Raw genomic sequence first — 23131 nt, forward strand, 5'->3', positions numbered from 1 at the left:
TGCATTTCTATTAATTATGTTTTCTATTTAATTTAATTCTTTTGCCACTGTTTTGAATTCAAACAATGTCAAAATCCTCTAAATATTTTTATGTTGCTTCACGGACCTTTCCCAAAGGCACGTAAATTATTTCAGAAGCATTTGAAAATATATTCTAGTTATATGAATATAACTTCAAACTCATCTACAACATGATTTAGATTCAGTGACCAAAATTAATCCTTAAAAATGTTCATTAATTTTTTTCTGGACCAAAACGCTTGCCAAAAATATCAAACATTAATGAAGGCATCTTGGGTTCAGAGAATGCAATTTTCAGGGTTCTTGCCCTTTATTTAATATTTTCTGAGGCTTGAAAATTCCCTCAATTCAAGTTTCTCCGAAATTAAGTATGATGCATGAATGCTTCTAATGCATTAATTACACTCAATTATTCTATGGTTGTGACAACTAAGAAGAACCAAATAGTAGGCTATCCCAATGTAGAAGCAATTGCCGCCTTACGACACAACATTCGCGATAAATGGCTGGCGCGACAACTCAGACAGGACAAGTCGAAAACCATGGCGGCTCTCGCCTCCCTAATGACCCGATTCTGTGCAAGGGAGGATAGCTGGTTGGCCCGTAGAAGCAACCACAACGACGACCCTGGCACCTTCATAGTGCGGCTCTCGCCTCCCTAATGACCCGATTCTGTGCAAGGGAGGATAGCTGGTTGGCCCGTAGAAGCAACCACAACGACGACCCTGGCACCTTCATAGTGCGTGACGGAAACAAGAAGCCTGCTAAAAAAGAGATATTTTATATTAATTTCCTTGAATACAGATAATAAAACCCAGGAGTAAGGCCGGGGGGGGGGTGGGGGGTGTAATATCACCACTAAAATATGTAATGAACTTTCAAGCATAACAGAGCCAAAAGAATTCGAAGATGGCACATCCTGATAATGCGATAACCGAATGATCAATGATAATTTTTGTTACCATTGCCGAATGCCGATACATCATAACTTAACCCTCTCATTGTATTAAGCACGTGAACTCTTTGCTATATCATAGCAATTTTCATTTACATTCAAAATCTTCATGGCAAAGCCCCAAAAAAATTGTTGGGATATAAGACATGAACCAGGCATACATATAGATTTCTCTCCAAACAGGCTTGAACAAAACAAAACAAATCCAATAACTTTTAAGTGAATTGCCAGGTGTGCAACTATAAAGCCACACAGTGCATGAGCTTTAGGAAAAATACATAACATACAAAAACCAGAGAAAATACTGGCACTCGACGCTTCCTGGTTGTGCATGCAACATGTTTCCACAAACTGACTTAGTAGTACCCATTTCCTGCGCTGTCTGAAACCATGTCCATGGAGGTGTCATTGGAGCTTGCAGAGTTGGCCTCTCGGTTTTGCCCGGCTGAGTTTGCTTCAGTGTTCCGTCCTCCATTACCAGCACCTTGGGTTAAGTGATACGTCTGGAGGCTCCTGCGGACCGGGCTTGATAATGCATTTGAGAATATTGTATTCTTTGACTGGTCACTGAGGCTGGGTCTGGGAGCATGCCCGGATGTTGCTTGTGCGTACGACCCAGCTGAGGGTTGGATACTTGTAAACGGATTCACACTCATGGGATGCTGATGTACCCTTGGGGATACATGTGCATCAGTACCTCCATAGTCAATCTCATGCTATAAAAGAAAGCAACAATATACCAAATATTGGTTAAATTGCTTATAATACATATGAGAACCATTGAACCCAACACAATAGATATTAAATAGTGAAAGTTAAAAAGACATACACCTATACACTGAGAAGGTCATGATTCATACATCGTGATGTTCGGTAAAAAACAACACAAAATTCAATATTATCAGAAATGGAGGCAGCAACGTAAATCAGGGAGTTCTAAGATCGAACCTGGATGTGTGACATTATGTCCGCAACAGTAAGCCTCGACTCCTCATCATGCTTCCTCAAGATCCATTGGTGGAGCTTTTCCTGTATGATTAAATTGAAATTTAGCCAGGGTACATTTCCATGCAGTGTTCGAATCTAGTATCGCTAGCGAAAGTACATTTTCTCCCCTACGTAATACGAGCTAGAAAAAAAAAGGTACATACAAGCTGTAAGAACTACGATTACAGATTACTCTCATATTTTGTCTAGAAACAAAATGGGTACTAACTGTCTAAATCTTAACAACAAGATACATATTTCTCCATTCTTATTGATGCCTTTCTGTTTCTCTTGAAAATCCAGGGCGAACAAAATTTCATACTTTGATACCCTTGCTTTTTTGTAAAAGACTGCAACACAAGTCACAAAAGGGAACAAACATTGAATTACGACTGCTCAAGGGATCAGTTACAACCTCTGAACATTGACATTTCATTCTCTGAGGCTTTGGTTGCACATCCAATTCTTACATGGTATCCCCTAAGGATGGCCAAATCTGATGTCGCTGTATCCACTGTCAAGCCCAACGTATGCCCTCACCGACCACCAGACCAATCTATAGCTGTAAACTAAACGCGGAGCCAATCGAAATTCCTACACACAACCGACCGAAGAGAGAAAAAGAGGAGGACGGAGAGAGAAGGGTTACTGACGAGGGCGTGCCGCTCGCCAGCCTGGAAGGAGAGCTTCTGCTGGGCCATGGCCTGGGAGTATAGCTGGGAGAGGGAATTGGCGGCGCCGCAGAAGCTGGAGTAGAGCGTGCGGTCGGCCTCGTCCAACCGCGGCGCGGCGTCCGTCTTTCTCTTTCGGGCCATCGCCGCCGCCGCCGCCGCCGGAGATCCCCTCACGAACCGGGAGCCACCGAGGAGAAGGATGCGGAAGAGGGTTTGATGCGATTTTTTCCCCTTTTCTTTTTTATTTGTTCTACGGGTGGGCGGTGTGGCGTGCGGTGACCAGGCCCTTTCAAATCAAATCTCGTGTGTATCGGTTTTGGTTTGGTTTTGGTTTGGTACAGATGGGGTGGAGATTATATTTTTCCCTAATAAAAAATCGTTTGTTGCTTTTGGTCTTTACGTCGTCGGCGTTTTTGCAGAAAAGGCCCTGAGGTTCTAAGTATTCAACCATGTCACGCCTGCTGATCGATCAGCAGCGGACTGAAGAGTGCAGGTTCAGAGTCGCAACGGCATTGACCGGGTCAGCAGACCGAGCCGGGCCCAAGGGTCAGGAGTAGGTGTGTGTGTGGGCTAGCTGGCGCTGCTTACTTGTATGCCTGTGTGTGGACGATGAGGGCATCAAAAAATCAATTGAACTATTCCTTGCTGTCGACTCCTCCCCTCACGCTTCCCTCACCTAGCCTCGTTCTCCTTCCTCACCCCCGATCCCCTTTCCCTCTGGCTACCAATCCACCGCCGGGGCGTGACAATCTGGTATTCAGAGCCCAAAATTTTCTTCCCCATCACCGTTGCTCGAGATCGATCAGTAACATCCACCGGGTTAGGTGCGCGTCGCTCCGGCGAGCTCGCACAAAATCTTGCCCGGGGTTCGATCGGATCTAGCACGTAATCACGGCACCACCATCCAAGCCCTCGGCCCAGACCCGCCGCGTGCTCGACGCCATGTGGGAGACCACAGACAAGTTGCAGAGCTTGCTCGAGTCCGTCATCCGCCGCCTCGACGCAAGCCAGAAGACCGCCGACGAGCGCCACCAGGCGCAGATTGCCTACAACGACCAGGTCTTCGCCGAGATCAAGCACCTCTCCAAGCAAATCGACCTCATGCAAGCCGACGTGGATGAGGCGCGCAAGGCGGCGCCCACCGTCGAACCGGCGGCCACCGTCTTTGGCGGCGCATCCCCATCGGGCGTCACGAACACGGGGGACTCCTCCGCGCTCCGTCCACCACCCCCGCCACCACCAACGCGTCCTCCGCCACTACCCCTCTACACGGATGGCGCGGCCCAGCTTCCGTTCGCCCGCCTCGTCAACCACGGACCACTGCTGCTACCCGCGCGATCACCGCCGCCCCTGGAGCCAGATCGCCACGGCGACCACTACATCAAGCCGCCCAAGCATGATTTTCCATGGTTCGACGGCGACGCCCCGCGCATCTGGCTGGACCGCTGCACTACCTACTTCGAGCTGTACCGGGTGCCACAACACAGCTGGGTCACCACGGCGGCGTTGTACATGGACGGCCTGGCCGCGATGTGGCTCCAGGCCTATCGACAGACTCACCCAGGGGTTTCGTGGCAAGCTTTCGGAGCGGCTGTGCAGGAGGAATTCGGTCCAGAAGAGTTCGAGGTTCAGATGCACCATTTTGTTCAGTTATGTCAGACCGGCAGTGTTCAGGAATATCGCCAGCAATTTGAGACAGCGATGTACCATTTGCTGGCCCTGGACCCAACCTTGAGTTCCAAATTCTTCATATCTCAGTTCCTGATTGGTCTCAAGGACGAGCTGCGCCTGGGAGTGCGATTGCAAGCACCAAGCAGCATCACTCGCGCTGCGGTGTTCGCTCGCATTCAGGAGGAAGAACTGGAGAAACAACGCACCCCGCGTCAGCGTGTCACACCAGTAGGACGGCCTCCACCACCATCACTCGCATCGCCAGCAGTTGCTGCTCCAGCTCGCGCTGCAGCCGTGCCACGGCAAGGGGCCGACGAATATGCACGGGAAAGACAACTGAGAGAGTTCCGCAGAGCAAACGGCCTCTGTTTTCGCTGTGGGGACAGATACTCGAGGTAGCATCCGTGCAAACGTACAGGCCAGATTCTGATGATCGAGGTGGGCGACTTTGGCGAAATTTTGTCTGACGACACCGTCCACGCTCTGCAATTACTGGATGCACCTGCAGATCAAGAGCCGGAGTGCTGCTCACTCTCACAACAGGCGTTGTCAGGCGAGGAAACACCCTCCACGATTCGCTTACGAGCACAAGTGGGGGATCAGATCATGCTTCTGTTGGTGGACTCAGGAAGTACCCACAGTTTCATCAATGAAACATTTCTCGCGCGACTGAACATTTAGACAGAGAAACTACCATCGGTTTCAGTTCGCGTCGCTAACGGGCAGAGACTGCAGTGCAACCAGATAGTGAGAGGTTTGGAATGGAAAGTGCCTGGCCACACCTTCCACACCGATCTTCGCGTGATGCCACTCAGCGCCTACGATGGCGTTCTGGGAATCGACTGGCTGGCAGCTCACAGCCCCATGAACTGTCACTGGCAGGAGAAAACGATCGCGTTTGAAACAGAGGGCAAACAAGTGCACTTGCAAGGCGTTCGAACTTCAGATTTACCCCCTATCACCGAACTGGATGCTTATGAATTGCATCGCATGGAGATAGCTAACGACATCTGGACCGCAACACTGGTCACAGTCGAATGGACTGACAAACCTGAACCTGCACCTCCACCTCCCCGAATTCAGAAACTTCTGTCTGAATATGCCGACGTGCTCGCTGAACCTAAGGTACTGCCCCCTAAACGACAGTACGATCATGCAATCAATCTGGAACCGGGAACAACACCTACCAACACCAGGCCCTACCGTTACTCGCCGGCACAGAAATATGAGATCGAAAAGCAGGTTCAGGAGATGCTGAAATCGGGTGTCATCGCCCACAGCCTGAGTCCATATGCAGCACTAGTGTTGTTAGTAAGAAGAAGGACGGCTCGTGGCGTTTCTATGTGGATTTGAGGCGATTGAACACAGCCACTGTCAAGAACAAATTCCCATTGCCAGTAGTGGACGAGCTGCTCGATGAACTGGGTGGAGCAGCTTACTTCTCCAAGATAGACTTGCGAGCGGGCTACCATCAGATACGCATGAGGGAAGAGGATGAAGAAAAGACGGCTTTCAAAACGCACCATGGCCACTACCACTTCAGAGTGATGCCGTTCGGCCTCTGCAACGCGCCGGCAACCTTCCAGTGCCTCATGAACTCCATTTTCGGTCGCCATGTCCGCAAGTTCATTAGTATCTTCCTAGATGACATCCTGGTCTTCAGCATCGATTTGCAGGAACACGAAGAACATTTGCGCACGGTCCTCGACCTGCTGCGGGCGCACCAACTCTACGCCAAGGCCTCCAAGTGTTCGTTCGCGCAGCAGGAGATCGAGTACCTCAGGCACGTCATCTCCAAGAACGGTGTCGCCACTGACGCCAGCAAGACCAGCGCCATGAGCGCGTGGCCGGTGCCTACGACGCACACCGAGCTCCGCGGCTTTCTCGGCCTCACAGGCTACTACCGCAAGTTCGTGCCACACTATGGCATTATCGCGAAGCCACTGATGCATCTCCTCACCAAGAAAGGATTTCTATGGGACGACAAGGCGCAAACCGCGTTCGAGCTGCTGAAGAAGGCGATGGTGAGCATGCCCGTGCTGGCGCTGCCGGACTTCAAGCGGACGTTCGCCATCGAGACCGACGCATGCGACACCGGCGTGGGCGCCGTACTGATGCAGGACGGCCACCCCGTCGCGTACCTGAGCAAGGTGCTGGGCGTGCGGAATCAGAAGCTCTCGGTGTACGAGAAGGAATTTCTCGCAGTGATGATGGCCATTGACAAGTGGCGCCCATACCTCCAGCGTGCACTGTTCGAGATCGTCACCGATCACAAGAGCTTGTGTTCCTTGGGCGATCAGCAGCTCATCGCGGATTTGCAGCGCAAGGCGATGTCCAAGATGGTGGGACTGCAGTTCATGTTCCGCTACAAGAAGGGCACGGACAACGGCGCGGCTGACGCGCTCTCCCGGGTGGGGCACTTACTGGCCCTCGACGCGCTCTCCGTGTGCCAGCCCCAGTGGCTCCAGGAAGTGGCCACCTTGTATGAGACGAATGCAGACGCCCAGGAACTGCTCGCCAAGTTGGCCCTCTGCGACACCGACGACCAAGGCCGCACTCTGCAGCAAGGGGTGATCCGCCAGCGCGGGCGGCTCTGGATAGGCGCCAACACCGCGCTCCAAACCAAGCTGATCGCCAAGCTCCACCACAGTGCTATGGGAGGACACTCGGGCGCCACCGCCACTAACCAACGCGTCCGCAAGCTCTTCGCCTGGACGGGGTTGAAGCGCGCGGTCGAGGAATTCGTCAAGCAGTGCGGCATATGCCAGCATGCCAAGCACGAGCAAAACCATCCAGCGGGCAAGCTGCAACCACTTCCAATTCTGCAACAACCGTGGCACGACATCACCATGGATTTTGTCGAAGGGCTGCCCAAGTCTGACGGCTACGACGCGATCATGGTGGCCATCGATCGCCTCACCAAGTATGCGCACTTCATCCCTCTCAAGCACCCCTTCACTGCGGTCCAGGTCGCGCGCACCTTCTGGGACCACATCATCAAGCTCCATGGGGTGCCGCACACCATCGTCTCCGACCACGACAAGGTGTTTACCAGCGCAATGTGGCGCGAGATTCTGGCCGCAGCGGGCACCAAGCTGTTGTACTCCATGGCGTACCACCCCCAGACCGACGGCCAGACGGTGCGTGTGAATCAGTGCCTCGAGATGTACCTTCATTGCGTCGTCCACGACACGCCCAAGCAATGGCGATGCTGGCTCTCCGCGGCGGAGTTTTGGTACAATTCCTCCCACCACGCCTCGCTCAATGGTTCCCCCTTCAAGGCTCTGTACGGGCGGGAACCAAATCTAGGAGGCCTTCCGGGGGCGAGCTTCACCATGCCCGCCGATGCGCTTGCCAACGAGATCGACTGGGCGACCAACACCGAGCTGCTTCGCGCCCAGCTGGAGCGTGCCCAAGCTCGTTTCAAGAAGCAGGCCGATCATCATCGCGCAGAGCGTGCGTTTGATGTGGGCGAGCAAGTTCTCCTCAAGCTTCAGCCATACGCACAATCCTCTGTCGCCAATCGCCCCTGCAAGAAACTGGCGTTCAAGTTCTTCGGGCCGTTCACCGTCCTGGAGTGCGTGGGCAACCTGGCGTATCGTCTGGAATTGCCACCAGACAGCCGCATCCATCCGGTCTTCCACGTCTCCCATCTCAAGCCGTTCGTCCCCGACTACACTTTGGTCTTCTCCGAGCTGCCCAAGGTTCCAGACGTCACCTCTGACGACCGTGATCCGGTGGCCATCCTGGACCGCCGCATGATGAAGAAGGGGAACGCTCCCGTGGTGCAGGTACAAGTATAATGGAGCTCCATGTTGCCCGCAGCAGCAACTTGGGAAGACTACGCCGTCCTACGTCAACGCTACCCCAACGCGCAACTTTGGGAGGAAGAAGAAGCCGCTGCTCGAGCGGGGGCAAATGTCATGCCTACTGATCGATCAGCAGCGGACTGAAGAGTGCAGGTTCAGAGTCTGAACCCGCAATGGCATGACTGGGTCAGCCGACCGAGCCGGGCCCAAGGGTCAGGAGTAGGTGTGTGTGTGTGGGCCAGCTGGCGCTGCTTACTTGTATGCCTGTGTGTGGACGATGAGGGCATCAAAAAATCAATTGAACTATTCCTTGCTGTCGACTCCTCCCCTCACGCTTCCCTCACCTAGCCTTGTTCTCCTTCCTCACCCCCGATCCCCTTTCCCTCTCGCTACCGATCCACCGCCGGGGCGTGACAAACCCGCACTCCTTATAAAAAGTCAACACGAACCGGTAAGTGTCGGAGAAAAGAAAAATAAATGACCGTGCCTTACGATCCCATCTCCTGTTTCTGCACCTCCACCCGCGGCCATCCACCATGGCATGCCCCGCCCAAAGGGGAGGCCTGTGGGGCCCACAAGGCACCAGAGCGCGCCAGAGGCCCCTGGCACGCCTTGGTGGGTAGTGGGGCCCACGGGTGTCCTCTCCATTGCCTCTCAACTCTATAAATACCAAGATATTCTAGAAACCCTAAAGGAGTCGACGAAAAACAATTTCGGCCGCCGCAAGACCCAGAACCACGAGATCTAATCTAGAGCCCTTTTTCAGCACCTTGCCGGAGGGGGAAACGATCACGGAGGGGTTCATCATCCTCACTGGCGCTCCTCCAATGATGCGTGTGTTGGGGAACGTAGCAGAAAATAAAAAAAAATCTACGCATCACCAAGATCAATCTATGGAGTCATCTAGCAACGAGAGAGAGAGGAGTGCATCTACATACCCTTGTAGATCGTGAGCGGAAGCGTTCAAGAGAACAGGGTTGATGGAGTTGTACTCGTCGTGATCCAAATCACCGATGATCCTAGCACCGAACGGACGGCACCTCCGCGTTCAACACACGTACAGTTGGGGATGACGTCTCCTCCTTCTTGATCTAGCAAGGGGAAGGGAGAGGTTGATGGAGATCCAGCAGCACGACAGCGTGGTGGTGGAAGCAGCGGTGATCTCGGCAGGGCTTCGCCAAGCACAACGAGAAGGAGAGGTGTTACGAGGGGAGAGGGAGGCACCAGGGGCTAGGGTGCGCAACCCTCCCTCCCCCCTCTTTATATAGGGGCCCTGGGGGGGTGCCGGCCCCTAGAGATCCCATCTCAGGGGGGGGGGGCGGCCAAGGGGGGGAACTTGCCCCCCAAGCCAAGTGGGCACCCCCCCACCCCTAGGGTTTCCAACCCTAGGCGCAGGGGAGGCCCAAGGGGGGCGCACCAGCCCACCAGGGGCTGGTTCTCCTCCCACTTCAGCCCATGTGGCCCTCCGGGATAGGTGGCCCCACCCGGTGGACCCCCGGGACCCTTCCGGTGGTCCTGGTACAATACCGGTGACCCCGAAACTTTCCCGGCGGCCTAAACTGGACTTCCTATATATAAATCTTCACCTCCGGACCATTCTGGAACTCCTCGTGATGTCCGGGATCTCATCCGGGACTCTGAACAACTTTCGGGTTACCTCATACTAATATCTCTACAACCCTAGCGTTACCGAACCTTAAGTCTGTATACCCTACGGGTTCGGGAGACACGTAGACATGACCGAGACCACTCTCCAGTCAATAACCAACATCGGGATCTGGATACCCATGTTGGCTCCCACATGTTCCACGATGATCTCATCGAATGAACCATGATGTCGAGGATTCAAGTAATCCCGTATACAATTCCCTTTGTCAATCGGTATGTTACTTGCCCGAGATTCGATCGTCGGTATCCCAATACCTCGTTCAATCTCGTTACCGGCAAGTCACTTTACTCGTACTGTAATGCATGATCCCGTGACCAACCACTTATTCACTTTGAGCTCATTATGATGATGCATTACCGAGTGGGCCCAGAGATACCTCTCCGTCATATGGAGTGACAAATCCCAGTCTCGATTTGTGTCAACCCAACAAATGCTTTCGGAGATACCTGTAGTATACCTTTATAGCCACCCAGTTACGTTGTGACGTTTGGTACACCCAAAGCACTCTTACGGTATCCGGAAGTTACATGATCTCATGGTCTAAGGAAATGATACTTGACATTAGAAAAGCTCTAGCAAACGTACTACAGGATCTTGTGCTATGCTTAGGATTGGGTCTTGTCCATCACATCATTCTTCCAATGATGTGATCCCGTTATCAATGACATCCAATGTCCATGGTTAGGAAACCGTAACCATCTATTGATAAACGAGCTAGTCAACTAGAGGCTCACTACAGACATGTTGTGGTCTATGTATTCACACATGTATTACGATTTCTGGATAACACAATTATAGCATGAACAATAGACAATTATCATGAACAAGGAAATATAATAATAACCATTTTATTATTGCCTCTAGGGCATATTTCCAACAGTCACCCACTTGCACTAGAGTCAATAATCTAGTTACATTGTGATGAATCGAACACCCATTGAGTTCTGGTGTTGATCATGTTTTGCTCGCTGAAGAGGTTTAGTCAACGGATCTGCGACATTCAGATCTGTGTGCACTTTACAAATATCTATGTCTCCATCTTGAACATTCTCACGAATGGAGTTGAAGCGACGCTTGATGTGTCTGGTCTTCTTGTGAAACCTAGGCTCCTTGGCAAGGGCAATGGCTCCAGTGTTGTCACAAAAGAGAGTCATCGGCCCCGATGCATTGGGAATAACCCCTAGGTAGGTAATGAACTCCTTCATCCAGATTGCTTCATGTGCTACCTCCAAGGCTGCCATGTACTCCGCTTCACATGTAGATCCCGCCACGACGCTTTGCTTGCAACTGCACCAGCTTACTGCCCCACCATTCAAAATATACACGTATCCGGTTTGTGACTTAGAGTCATCCAGATCTGTGTTGAAGCTAGCGTTGACGTAACCCTTTACGACGAGCTCTTCGTCACCTCCATATACGAGAAACATATCCTTAGTCCTTTTCAGGTATTTCAGGATATTCTTGACCGCTGTCCAGTGTTCCATGCCGGGATTACTTTGGTACCTTCCTACCAAACTTACGGCAAGGTTTACATCAGGTCTGGTACACAACATGGCATACATGATAGACCCTATGGCCGAGGCATAGGGGACGACACTCATCTTTACTCTATCTTCTGGCGTGGTCGGACATTGAGCCGAGCTCAATTTCACACCTTGCAACATAGGCAAGAATCCCTTCTTGGACTGATCCATATTGAACTTCTTCAATATCTTATCAAGGTATGTGCTTTGTGAAAGACCTATGAGGCGTCTCGATCTATCTCTATAGATCTTGATGCCTAATATGTAAGCAGCTTCTCCAAGGTCCTTCATTGAAAAATACTTATTCAAGTAGGCCTTAATGCTGTCTAGAAGTTCTATATCATTTCCCATCAAAAGTATGTCATCCACATATAATATGAGAAATGCTACAGAGCTCCCACTCACTTTCTTGTAAACGCAGGCTTCTCCATAAGTCTCCATAAACCCAAACGCTTTGATCATTTCATTAAAGCGAATGTTCCAACTCCGAGATGCTTGCACCAGCCCATAAATGGAGCGCTGGAGCTTGCATACCTTGTTAGCATTCTTAGGATCGACAAAACCTTCCGGCTACATCATATACAATTCTTCCTTAAGAAAGCCGTTAAGGAATGCCGTTTTGACGTCCATTTGCCATATCTCATAATCATAGTATGCGGCAATTTCTAATATGATTCGAACGGACTTCAGCTTCGCTACGGGTGAGAAGGTCTCATCGTAGTCAACCCCTTGAACTTGTCAATAACCCTTAGCGACAAGTCGAGCCTTATAGATGGTAACATTACCATCCGCGTCCGTCTTCTTCTCAAAGATCCATTTATTTTCTATCGCTCGCCGATCATCGGGCAAGTCTGTCAAAGTCCATACTTTGTTTTCATACATGGATCCTATCTCGGATTGCATGGCTTCAAGCCATTTGTTGGAATCTGGGCTCGCCATCGCTTCTTCATAGTTCGAAGGTTCACCGTTGTCTAACAACATGATTTCCAGGACAGGGTTGCCATACCATTCTGGTGTGGAACGTGTCCTTGTGGACCTTCGAAGTTCAGTAGCAACTTGATCCGAAGTACCTTGATCATCATCATTAACTTCCTCTCTAGTCGGTGCAGGCACCACAGGAACATCTTCCTGAGCTGCGCTACTTTCCGGTTCAAGAGGTAGTACTTCATCGAGTTCTACTTTCCTCCCACTTACTTCTCTCGAGAGAAACTCTTTCTCCAGAAAGGACCCGTTCTTGGCAACAAAGATCTTGCCTTCGGATCTTAAGTAGAAGGTATACCCAATGGTTTCTTTAGGGTATCCTATGAAGACGCATTTTTCCGACTTGGGTTCGAGCTTTTCAGGTTGAAGTTTCTTGACATAAGCATCGCATCCCCAAACTTTTAGAAATGACAGCTTAGGTTTCTTCCCAAACCATAATTCATATGGTGTCATCTCAACGGATTTAGACAGTGCCCTATTTAAAGTGAATGTAGCTGTCTCTAGAGCGTATCCCCAAAATGATTGCGGTAAATCGGTGACTGACATCATAGATCGCACCATATCCAATAGAGTGCGATTACGACGTTCGGACACACCGTTACGCTGAGGTGTTCCAGGCGGCATGAGTTGTGAAACGATTCCACATTTCCTTAAGTGCGTACCAAATTCGTGACTTAAATATTCTCCCCCATGATCTGATCGTAAGAACTTTATCTTTCGGTCACGTTGATTCTCTACCTCACTCTGAAATTCCTTGAACTTTTCAAAGGTCTCAGACTTGTGTTTCATCAAGTAGACATACCCATATCTACTCAAGTCGTCAGTGAGAGTGAGAAAATAATGATAGCCTCCGCGAGCCTCAACGCTCATTGGACCGCACACATCAGTATGTATGATTTCCAATAAGTTGGTTGCTCGCTCCATTGTTCCGGAGAACGGAGTCTTGGCCATTTTGCCCATGAGGCATGGTTCGCATGTGTCAAATGATTCGTAATCAAGAGACTCCAAAAGTCCATCAGCATGGAGCTTCTTCATGCGTTTGACACCAATGTGACCAAGGCGGCAGTGCCACAAGTATGTGGGACTATCGTTATCAACCTTACATCTTTTGGTATTCACACTATGAATATGTGTAACATCACGTTCGAGATTCATTAAGAATAAACCATTGACAAGCGGGGCATGACCATAAAACATATCTCTCATATAAATAGAACAACCATTATTCTCGAATTTAAATGAGTAGCCATCTCATATTAAATGAGATCCAGATACAATGTTCATGCTCAAAGCTGGCACTAAATAACAATTATTGAGGTTTAAAACTAATCCCGTAGGTAAATGTAGAGGTAGCATGCCAACGGCGATCACATTGACCTTGGAACCATTTCCGATGCGCATCGTCACCTCGTACTTCGCCAGTCTCCGCTTATTCCGCAGCTCCTGTTTTGAGTTACAAATATGAGCAACCACGCCGGTATCAAATACCCAGGAGCTACTACGAGTACTGGTAAGGTACACATCAATTACATGTATATCACATATACCTTTGGTGTTGCCGGCCTTCTTGTCCGCTAAGTATTTGGGGCAGTTCCGCTTCCAGTGTCCGCTTCCCTTGCAATAAAAGCACTCAGTCTCAGGTTTGGGTCCATGCTTTGGCTTCTTCCCGGCAACTGGCTTACCGGGCGCGGCAACTCCCTTGTCGTCCTTCTTGAAGTTCTTCTTACCCTTGCCTTTCTCGAAACTAGTGGTTTAATTGACCATCAACACTTGATGCTCCTTTTTGATCTCCACCTCCGCTGATTTCAGCATTGAATACACCTCAGGAATGGTTTTTACCATCCCCTGCATATTGAAGTTCATCACAAAGCTCTTGTAGCTAGGTGGGAGCGACTGGAGGATTTTGTCGACCACCGCGTCATCCGGGAGATTAACTCCCAGTTGAGATAAGCGGTTGTGCAACCCAGACATTTTGAGTATGTGCTTGCTGACAGAACCATTCTCCTCCATCTTACAACTATAGATCTTGTCGGAGACTTCATATCTCCCGACCCGGGCGTGAGCTTGGAAAACCATTTTCAGCTCTTGGTACATCTCACATGTTCTGTGCTGCTCAAAACACTTTTGGAGCCCCGGTTCTAAGCTGTAAAGCATGCCGCACTGAACCAGGGAGTAATCATCACTACGCGGCTGCCAGGCGTTCATAACATCTTGAGTTGCTGGGAAAACGGGTGCTTCACCTAGCGGTGCATCTAGGACATATGCTTTCTTGGCAGCTATGAGGATGATCCTCAAGTTCCGAACCCAGTCCGTATAGTTGTTGCCATCGTCTTTCAGCTTGGTTTTCTCTAGGAACGCGTTGAAGTTGAGGGCAACATTAGCATGGGCCATTTGATCTACAAGACATATTGCAAAGATTTTAGACTAAGTTCATGATAATTAGGTTCATCTAATCAAATTATATAATGAGCTCCCACTTAGATAGACATCCCTCTAGTCATCTAAGTGATCCATGATCCGAGTCAACTAGGCCGTGTCCGATCATCACGTGAGACAGACTAGTCATCATCGGTGAACATCTTCATGTTGATCGTATCTTCTATACGACTCATGTTCGACCTTTCGGTCTCTTGTGTTCCAAGGCCATGTCTGTACATGCTAGGCTCGTCAAGTCAACCTAAGTGTTTTGCATGTGTAAATCTGGCTTGCACCCGTTGTATGTGAATGTTAGAATCTATCACACCCGATCATCACGTGGTGCTTCGAGACAACAGACTTTCGCAAGGGCGCACAATTAGGGGGGACACTTTCTTGAAATTATTATGAGGGATCATCTTATTTACTACCATCGTTCTAAGCAAATAAGATGCAAAAACATGATAAACATCACATGCAATCAAATAGTGACATGATATGGCCAATATCATTTTGCTCCTTTTGATCTTCATCTTCGGGGCGCCATGATCATCATCGTCACCGGCATGACACCATGATCTCCATCATCATGATCTCCATCATCGTGTCTTCATGAAGTTGTCACACCAACGATTACTTCTACTTCTATGGCTAACGGTTTAGCAATAAAGTAAAGTAATCACATGGCATTATTCAATGACACGCAGGTCATACAAAAAATAAAGACAACTCCTATGGCTCCTGCCGGTTGTCATACTCATCGACATGCAAGTCGTGATTCCTATTACAAGAACATGATCAATCTCATACATCACATATATTTCATTCATCACATCCTTTTGGCCATATCACATCACAAGGCATATGCTACAAAAACAAGTTAGACGTCCTCTGATTGTTGTTGCATGTTTTTACGTGGCTGCTATAGGTTCCTAGCAAGAAAGTTTGTTACCTACGCCAAAACCACAACATGATATGCCAATTTCTATTTACCCTTCATAAGGACCCTTTTCATCGAATCCGATCCGACTAAAGTGGGAGAGACAGACACCCGCTAGCCACCTTATGCAACTAGTGCATGTCAGTCAGTGGAACCTGTCTCACGTAAGCGTACGTGTAAGGTCGGTCCGGGCCGCTTCATCCCACGATGCCGCCGAAACAAGATAAGACTAGTAGTGGCAAGAAAATTGACAAAACCAACGCCCACAACAATCTTGTGTTCTACTCGTGCATAGAAACTACGCATAGACCTAGCTCATGATGCCACTGTTGGGGAACGTAGCAGAAAATAAAAAAAAAATCTATGCATCACCAAGATCAATCTATGGAGTCATCTAGAAACGAGAGAGAGGAGTGCATCTACATACCCTTGTAGATCGCGAGCGGAAGCGTTCAAGAGAACGGGGTTGATGGAGTCGTAGTCGTCGTGATCCAAATCACCGATGATCCTAGCGCCGAACGGATGGGACCTCCGCGTTCAACACACGTACGGTTGGGGATGACGTCTCCTCCTTCTTGATCCAGCAAGGGGAAGGGAGAGGTTGATGGAGATCCAACAGCACGACAGCGTGGTGGTGGAAGCAGCGGTGATCTCGGCAGGGCTTCGCCAAGCACAACGAGAGGGAGAGGTGTTACAAGGGGAGAGGGAGGCGCCAGGGGGTAGGGTGCGCAACCCTCCCTCCCCTCCTCTTTATATAGGGGCCCTGGGGGGGCGCCGGCCCCTAGAGATCCCATCTCAGGGGGGACGGCGGCCAAGGGGGGAACTTGCCCCCCAAGCCAAGTGGGGCGCCCCCACCCCTAGGGTTTCCAACCCTAGGTGCAGGGGAGGCCCAAGGGGGGCGCACCAGCCCACCAGGGGCTAGTTCCCCTCCCACTTCAGCCCATGTGGCCCTCCGGGATAGGTGGCCCCACCCGGTGGACCCCCGGGACCCTTCCGGTGGCCCTGGTACAATACCGGTGACCCCAAAACTTTCCCGGCGGCCGAAACTGGACTTCCTATATATAAATCTTCACCTCCGGACCATTCCGGAACTCCTCGTGACGTCCGGGATCTCATTCGGGACTCCGAAAAACTTTCGGGGTACCGCATACTAATATCTCTACAACCCTAGCGTCACCGAACCTTAAGTGTGTAGACCCTACGGGTTCGGGAGACACGCAGACATGACCGAGACCACTCTCCGGTCAATAACCAACAGCGGGATCTGGATACCCATGTTGGCTCCCACATGTTCCACGATGATCTCATCGAATGAACCATGATGTCGAGGATTCAAGTAATCCCGTATACAATTCCCTTTGTCAATCGTTACGTTACTTGCCCGAGATTCGATCGTCGGTATCCCAATACCTCATTCAATCTCGTTACCGGCAAGTCACTTTACTCGTACCATAGTGCATGATCCTGTGACCAACTACTTAGTCACTTTGGGCTCATTATGATGATGCATTACCGAGTGGGCCCAGAGATACCTCTCCGTCATACGGAGTGACAAATCCCAGTCTCGATTCGTGTCAACCCAACAGATGCTTTTGGAGATACCTGTAGTATACCTTTATAGACACCCAGTTACGTTGTGACGTTTGGTACACCCAAAGCACTCTTACGGTATCCGGAAGTTACACGATCTCATGGTCTAAGGAAATGATACTTGACATTAGAAAAGCTCTAGCAAACGAACTACACGATCTTGTGTTATGCTTAGGATTGGGTCTTGTCCATCACATCATTCTCCCAATGATGTGATCCCGTTATCAATGACATCCGATGTCCATGGTCAGGAAACTGTAACCATCTATTGATAAACGAGCTACTCAACTAGAGGCTCACTAGGGACATGTTGTGGTCTATGTATTCACACATGTATTACAATTTCCGGATAACACAATTATAGCATGAACAATAGACAATTATCATGAACAAGGAAATATAATAATAACCATTTTATTATTGCCTCTAGGGCATATTTCCAACATTGTGAGTAGTTTATCACAGACCTACGAGTCCGTACTCAGTAGCTAGATGGCTTCCTCTCTCTCTTTGATCATCAATACAATGTTCTCCTCGATGTCCTTGGAGATCTTTTTGATGTAATGACTTTTTGTTGTGTGTTTGTTGGGATCGGATGAATTGCGAGTTTATGATCTTGGAGATCTATCTATGGATATTATTTGAGTCTTCACTGAACTCTTTTATGCATGATCTTTATAGCGTCGTATTTCTTCTACGAAATTTTGGTTTGGTTTGGCCAGCTGGATTGATTTTTCTTGCAATGGGAAAAGGTGATTTGTGATGGGTTCGATCTTGCGGTGCTCAATCTCAGTGACAGAAGGAGAAGTGACACGCATGTATCGTTGCTATTAAGGAGAAAAATATGGGGTCTATTCCTACATGAATAGATCTTGTCTATATCATGTCATCGTTCTTATTGCATTACTTCGTTTTTCCATGAACGTAATACACAAGATGCATACTAGATAGCGGTCGATGTGTGGAGTAATAGTAGTAGATGCAGGTAGGAGTCGGTCTACTTTTTTCGGACGTGATGCCTATATACATGATCATTGACTTGGATATCATCATAATTATTTGCTCTTCTATCAATTGTCCAACGGTAATTTGTTTACTCACCGTATGCTATTTTCTCGAGAGAAGCCACTAGTGAAATCTATGGCCCCGGGGTCTATTTCCTATCATATTATTTTTAGATATATTATTCCAAAAACCTAAAAATACCTTGTTGCACTTTTTTTATTTTATTTTATGTTTTTGTCAGATCTATTTATCCAATCTCATACAATTTTATCTATCTCAATACCGATGAAGGATTGACAACCCCTCTTATGCGTTGGGTTGCAAGTATTTGTTATTTGTGTGCAGGTACTGTTTACATAGTGTTGCTTGGTTCTCCTACTGGATTAATAACCTTGGTTTCATAACTAAGGGAAATACTTACCGTTGCTGTCCTGCATCATCCTCTCCTTTTCGAGGAAATACCAATGCAGATACAAGCAATCAGTGCACGAGAGGGCGGACAGGGCGCGGGCATGGCACGGTGACAGTGGCGCCAAACAGCGATGAGTTCGACGGGAAACAAAGGGGATTGGGCGAGCGCCTCACCGCAGGGCTCGAGGACGAGCTCGGGAGGTCCTGCTGTCGCCGGTGGTGGAGATCCGGGGTGAGGCAGAGCCGACCGCGGCGAATGACGACACAGGTTGTGACATAGGGGGAGGGGATGGGGTAGCTAGGGTTTGCCAGGGGGGTTGACGAGGTCATGTAGGCGTTGGCGTTGGCGGGAAGGCGGCGGATGCTCTGCATGTGGCCATCTTGCGACGTGTGCGGCCATGGCGTGCTCATCCTTCCCTGTAGTGAGAGGAGGAAGGAAAGGCAGGCTTAGGCGGGTCAGTCCAGCCTGTGCACTTGTTGGGCCAAAGTGCATAGGGCACTTTTCCAATTTTTCTTTATTTTTATTTTTGTTTCATTTTGAGACTTTTTAAGGGATTTATTTGAGTGAACAAATGATTTTAGTTAAATTTGAAACTTGGCCCAATAATACTAGGTACTATTATTGGACTGCAAAAAAAGTTTGGGACTTAAATGAATTCATTTAATTTAAGTGTGTATTTAAATGGGCAAAACGAGTGTTGTTGGCGCTGTTTTAAAGAGGTCAAGGGCATTTTAAAATATCCAAAAAATGTTGGTCTATGCATGAAAAATAGAAGTGAATATTTGCAATAACATGAACACTTTTGTTTATTTAATTGGATAATTTTTTTTTACCCACCAATTGAATTTTGTATTGGAATGTACTTTGGGTCTTAAAGACTATTAGTAAGTTAATGATGATGACTTGGTATAATTAGAGGAAGGTCACCGTAGCTTGATTACCGGGGTGTTACAAATCTCCTCCAGTACAAGAAATCTCGTCCCGAGATTTAAGAGGTGGAGTAAGGAGGAAAGTTCTGGTTACAAAATTCTAACGAATCTTTTCGTTTTGGGTTGCTCTTCTCAAAGAAGTCGATCCTTTCTGTTGACGTCTTCATTCCTCTGCTTCAGGTCATCATGATGAAGTTGTCAACATTTATTCAGGGTCTTCATCGTACTTACGAAAGGACAAGGTGTAGCTTCGGAAGAATGGTCCACTACAAGGTTGATTATCCGGTAGATAGTTGACGGAATGTGGTAGGAAGTATCTCTCGAATCGAACTTAAGAAAAACATCGAGAGCAAAATAAGAAGGCACAATAAGAAGTTTCAAGCAGATATACAACCGTTTAATGACTGAAACAGAGCGTGAAAGGGGTTCAGAGCAATGAATAAGTATTGCGGCTGAAACCAGAATAGATCTCTAGGAAGGTGGCTCATGAATCTCATATGAAGCCAAGTGGGTAGAATAACCTTGGAAACAGGGATGCACAGGAGAGTCAGGTTTCGATCCTGTGGAGTTGTGGGTTATGGGCCCACCATGTGGGTTAAAAGTAGGAAGGGCGCTGACATCTTGCACGACCATGATATCAAGGCATGTCAGAGAATAACCTGTTAGTTATGTCGGCAACAACATTGGTACCAAGGGCGAGGGACAAAGAGAACCATTTTCCTGCTTGTTGAACGAGGCGGACCAATAGGCAAAGTTCTTGCTCATCAGTGGTTATCGGAATGCCATCAACAATAGTAACATGGTCTTACTGACAGAGTTGTACACCGAGGTGCTTACTTAAGCAAGGATTTATTACTGCTTATATCATATAGATCACAAGAAGGGTTAAACAAACCAATGTAAAGGAAAAGTGATTATCATATTTAAACAGAACAATGGAAAGGTAAATGTGTAAACACAAGTATCAAGAGTATATCCTTCACAAGAACAAGCAGAGCAGGATATACATGACAGGACAGCAAGTAGATAACCATCTAGGGGAAAGGGGCGAGGAAACTCATGATGTTACTCATACAATGGTGTTTGGATAGTTGATCAAGAAACATTTAGCATTATGCTACCAATGTTCTTGTTGATGTTTGAGTACCACCGTCATGCTCCGGGATAGCATTGACATGGTAATCAGGTAAGGTCGGACTTTGGATACGCAAAGTGATGCAGAGCATCCTACAGACATCACCATGTCAAGAGTCCGTTTGGCGAGTGACACATGCGAAATCTACTTCACATACACAAAGGTGAATCATCTCCTTTACACGTGTTCACTTGACCCCATCGAGGATGGTATACTACTTGACACTCCTCTTATGTGCATGCATAGGTATCATCGTAGCACCACGGATGACGAGGAGGAGTGCAAGAGCAAGTGTACGCCTACACCGTCTGCAAGGGAAGCTTGGAAGCGATGACGGAAGAAGACGGTGCAAAATTTCCACTACCGGACTGTCTGGTCGCGCAACCGGACTGTCCGGTCGCCCAACCGGACTGTCCGGTCCATCCAGAGAGTAGTTTTGGTCTATGCAGAAATTGCACTACCGTACAGTCCGCCCCCAAGCAGACAGTCTGGTAGTACAATTTCTGGACGCTCAAAAGTTTCTATTTCCATCGGACTATCCGTTCCCCCGTACTGGATTGTCCGGTAGTGCATCTACGGGCCGAATTTGGGCAAGGCCCATGTAACTTTACCCTTTCGCCCTCACTTACCCCTTCCTTGCCTTGGACCTATATATATATCCCTCCTTCTCCTCCATTTTAGGGAGCTAAGAATAGATCTAGGTATTAGAGCTTAGTGATACGTTGTTCGATGTTGTTATATTATCATTCTTGGATGTTTTATAATCATTTTATATCATTTTTTGGTACTAACCTATTGACATAGTGCCCAGTGCCAGTTGTTGTTTTCTGCATGTTTTTACATCGCAGGAAATCAATACCAAACGAAGTCCAAACACAGCGAAACTTTTTGTGGATTTTTTTGGACCAGAAGACATCCAGTGGGCCAAAGAAGTACCAAAGAGGGAGCCCGAAGTTAGCACAAGACACCAGTGCGTGCCTGGACACCCAGGCGCGCCCTGGTGGGTTGTGCCCACCTTGGTGGCCTCTTGCATTGTCTCTTTCCTCTACAAATACCCCAATATTCCAAAAACCCTAGGGGAGTCGACGAAAATCAATTCTAGCCGCCGCAAGTTCCATGACTACCATATCCAATCTAGACACCACCATGGAGGGGTCCATCATGTTCATTGGTGCCTCTCTGATGATGCGTGAGTAGTTCATTGTAGACCTATGGGTCCGTGGCGTTTCGATGCTTCCATAGTTCCCGCAGCTCTAGAGAGAGAATGGTGCGACTGTCCTTGGCTTTGATATCTGTCACCTTGCAAGAATTGCACCAAGGTATCAACTCCTCATCAGGTGTCGGCATCCACTGAGGCTTGCCTAGGGCCTCCAGAACCATATGCCACACTGACCTTGCAAAGACGCAAGACAGTAAAATGTGGTTGATCGTCTCCATGTCCTCGTCGCAAAAAGGACATGCTGGCTGATATGGAAGGCCGCGCCACGCCAAGTGATCTGAGATCCAACATCTATTCCGCGAGGCAAGCCAAGTGAAGAACCTTGATAACCCACAAGTGTAGGGGATAATTCTAGCCTCTTTCGATAAGTAAGAGTGTCAAACCCAACGAGGAGCTAAAGGTAGAACAAATATCCTCTCAAGTCCTATCTGCCACTGATATGACTCTACGCATGCTTAGTGTTCGCTTTACCTAGAACAAGTATGAAACTAGAAGTACTTTGTAGGTGTTGTTGGATAGGTTTGCAAGATAATAAAGAGCATGTAAATAAAAAGTAGGGGCTGTTTAGATAAAGATGCAATAAAGTAAATATAGCGAGTGTGGAAAAGTAGTGGTAGGAGTTGTGAAATTGTCCCTAAGCAATTGACTACTTTACTAGACCGGTAATCACTATTGCAATTCTATTTGAGGGAGAGGCATAAGCTAACATACTTTCTCTTCTTGGATCATATGCACTTATGATTGGAACTCTAGCAAGCATACGCAACTACTAAAGATCATTAAGGTAAAACCCAACCATAGCATTAAAGTATCAAGTCCCCTTTATCCCATACGCAAACAACCTACTTACTCGGGTCTGTGCTTCTGTCACTCACGCCACCCACCATAAGCAAATCATGAACATATTGCAAACCCTACAGCGGGAATCCCTCACGCTTGCGCGACAGGGAGGGCACAATAGGACAACACCAATAATAAAACATGCAATTCAAACCAATCATAGCAATTCATCAATCACCGGTAGGACAACAAAAATCTACTCAGACATCATAGGATGGCAACACATCATTGGATAACAATATGAAGCATAAAGCACCATGTTTAAGTAGAGGGTACAGCGGGTTGCGGGAGAGTGGACCGCTGAATATAGAAGGGGGAAGGTGATGGAGGTGTTGGTGAAGATGGCAGAGGTGTTG

The 23131-nt window shown here is 48.3% G+C and overlaps 1 protein-coding gene across 1 annotated transcript; it reads right to left on the reverse strand.

The window, feature by feature from the left end:
• Nucleotides 1–1006: 1006 nt before the first annotated feature.
• LOC119276184 lies at nt 1007–2893 on the reverse strand. The gene is made up of 3 exons (XM_037557194.1): nt 2617–2893; nt 1925–2005; nt 1007–1692 (listed from the first exon to the last, which is right to left on the reverse strand). The coding sequence occupies exons 1-3, from the start codon at nt 2776–2778 to the stop codon at nt 1333–1335; spliced, it is 603 nt and encodes a 200-aa protein (XP_037413091.1). The 5' UTR covers nt 2779–2893; the 3' UTR covers nt 1007–1332.
• Between the last annotated feature and the right edge of the window lie 20238 nt (nt 2894–23131).

Source organism: Triticum dicoccoides, chromosome 3B (assembly GCF_002162155.2).
Source record: "Triticum dicoccoides isolate Atlit2015 ecotype Zavitan chromosome 3B, WEW_v2.0, whole genome shotgun sequence".
Lineage (NCBI taxonomy): Eukaryota > Viridiplantae > Streptophyta > Magnoliopsida > Poales > Poaceae > Triticum > Triticum dicoccoides.

Bases quoted from the DNA above. Each gene is read 5' to 3' on its own strand.
- LOC119276184 (XM_037557194.1), bottom strand. From the start codon at position 2,778: ATGGCCCGAAAGAGAAAGACGGACGCCGCGCCGCGGTTGGACGAGGCC. The intron at 2,006-2,616 runs GTCAGTAACCCT...TTAATCATACAG, and splicing joins CTGGCGAGCGGCACGCCCTC to GAAAAGCTCCACCAATGGAT. The intron at 1,693-1,924 runs GTTCGATCTTAG...TTTCTTTTATAG, and splicing joins ACATAATGTCACACATCCAG to CATGAGATTGACTATGGAGG.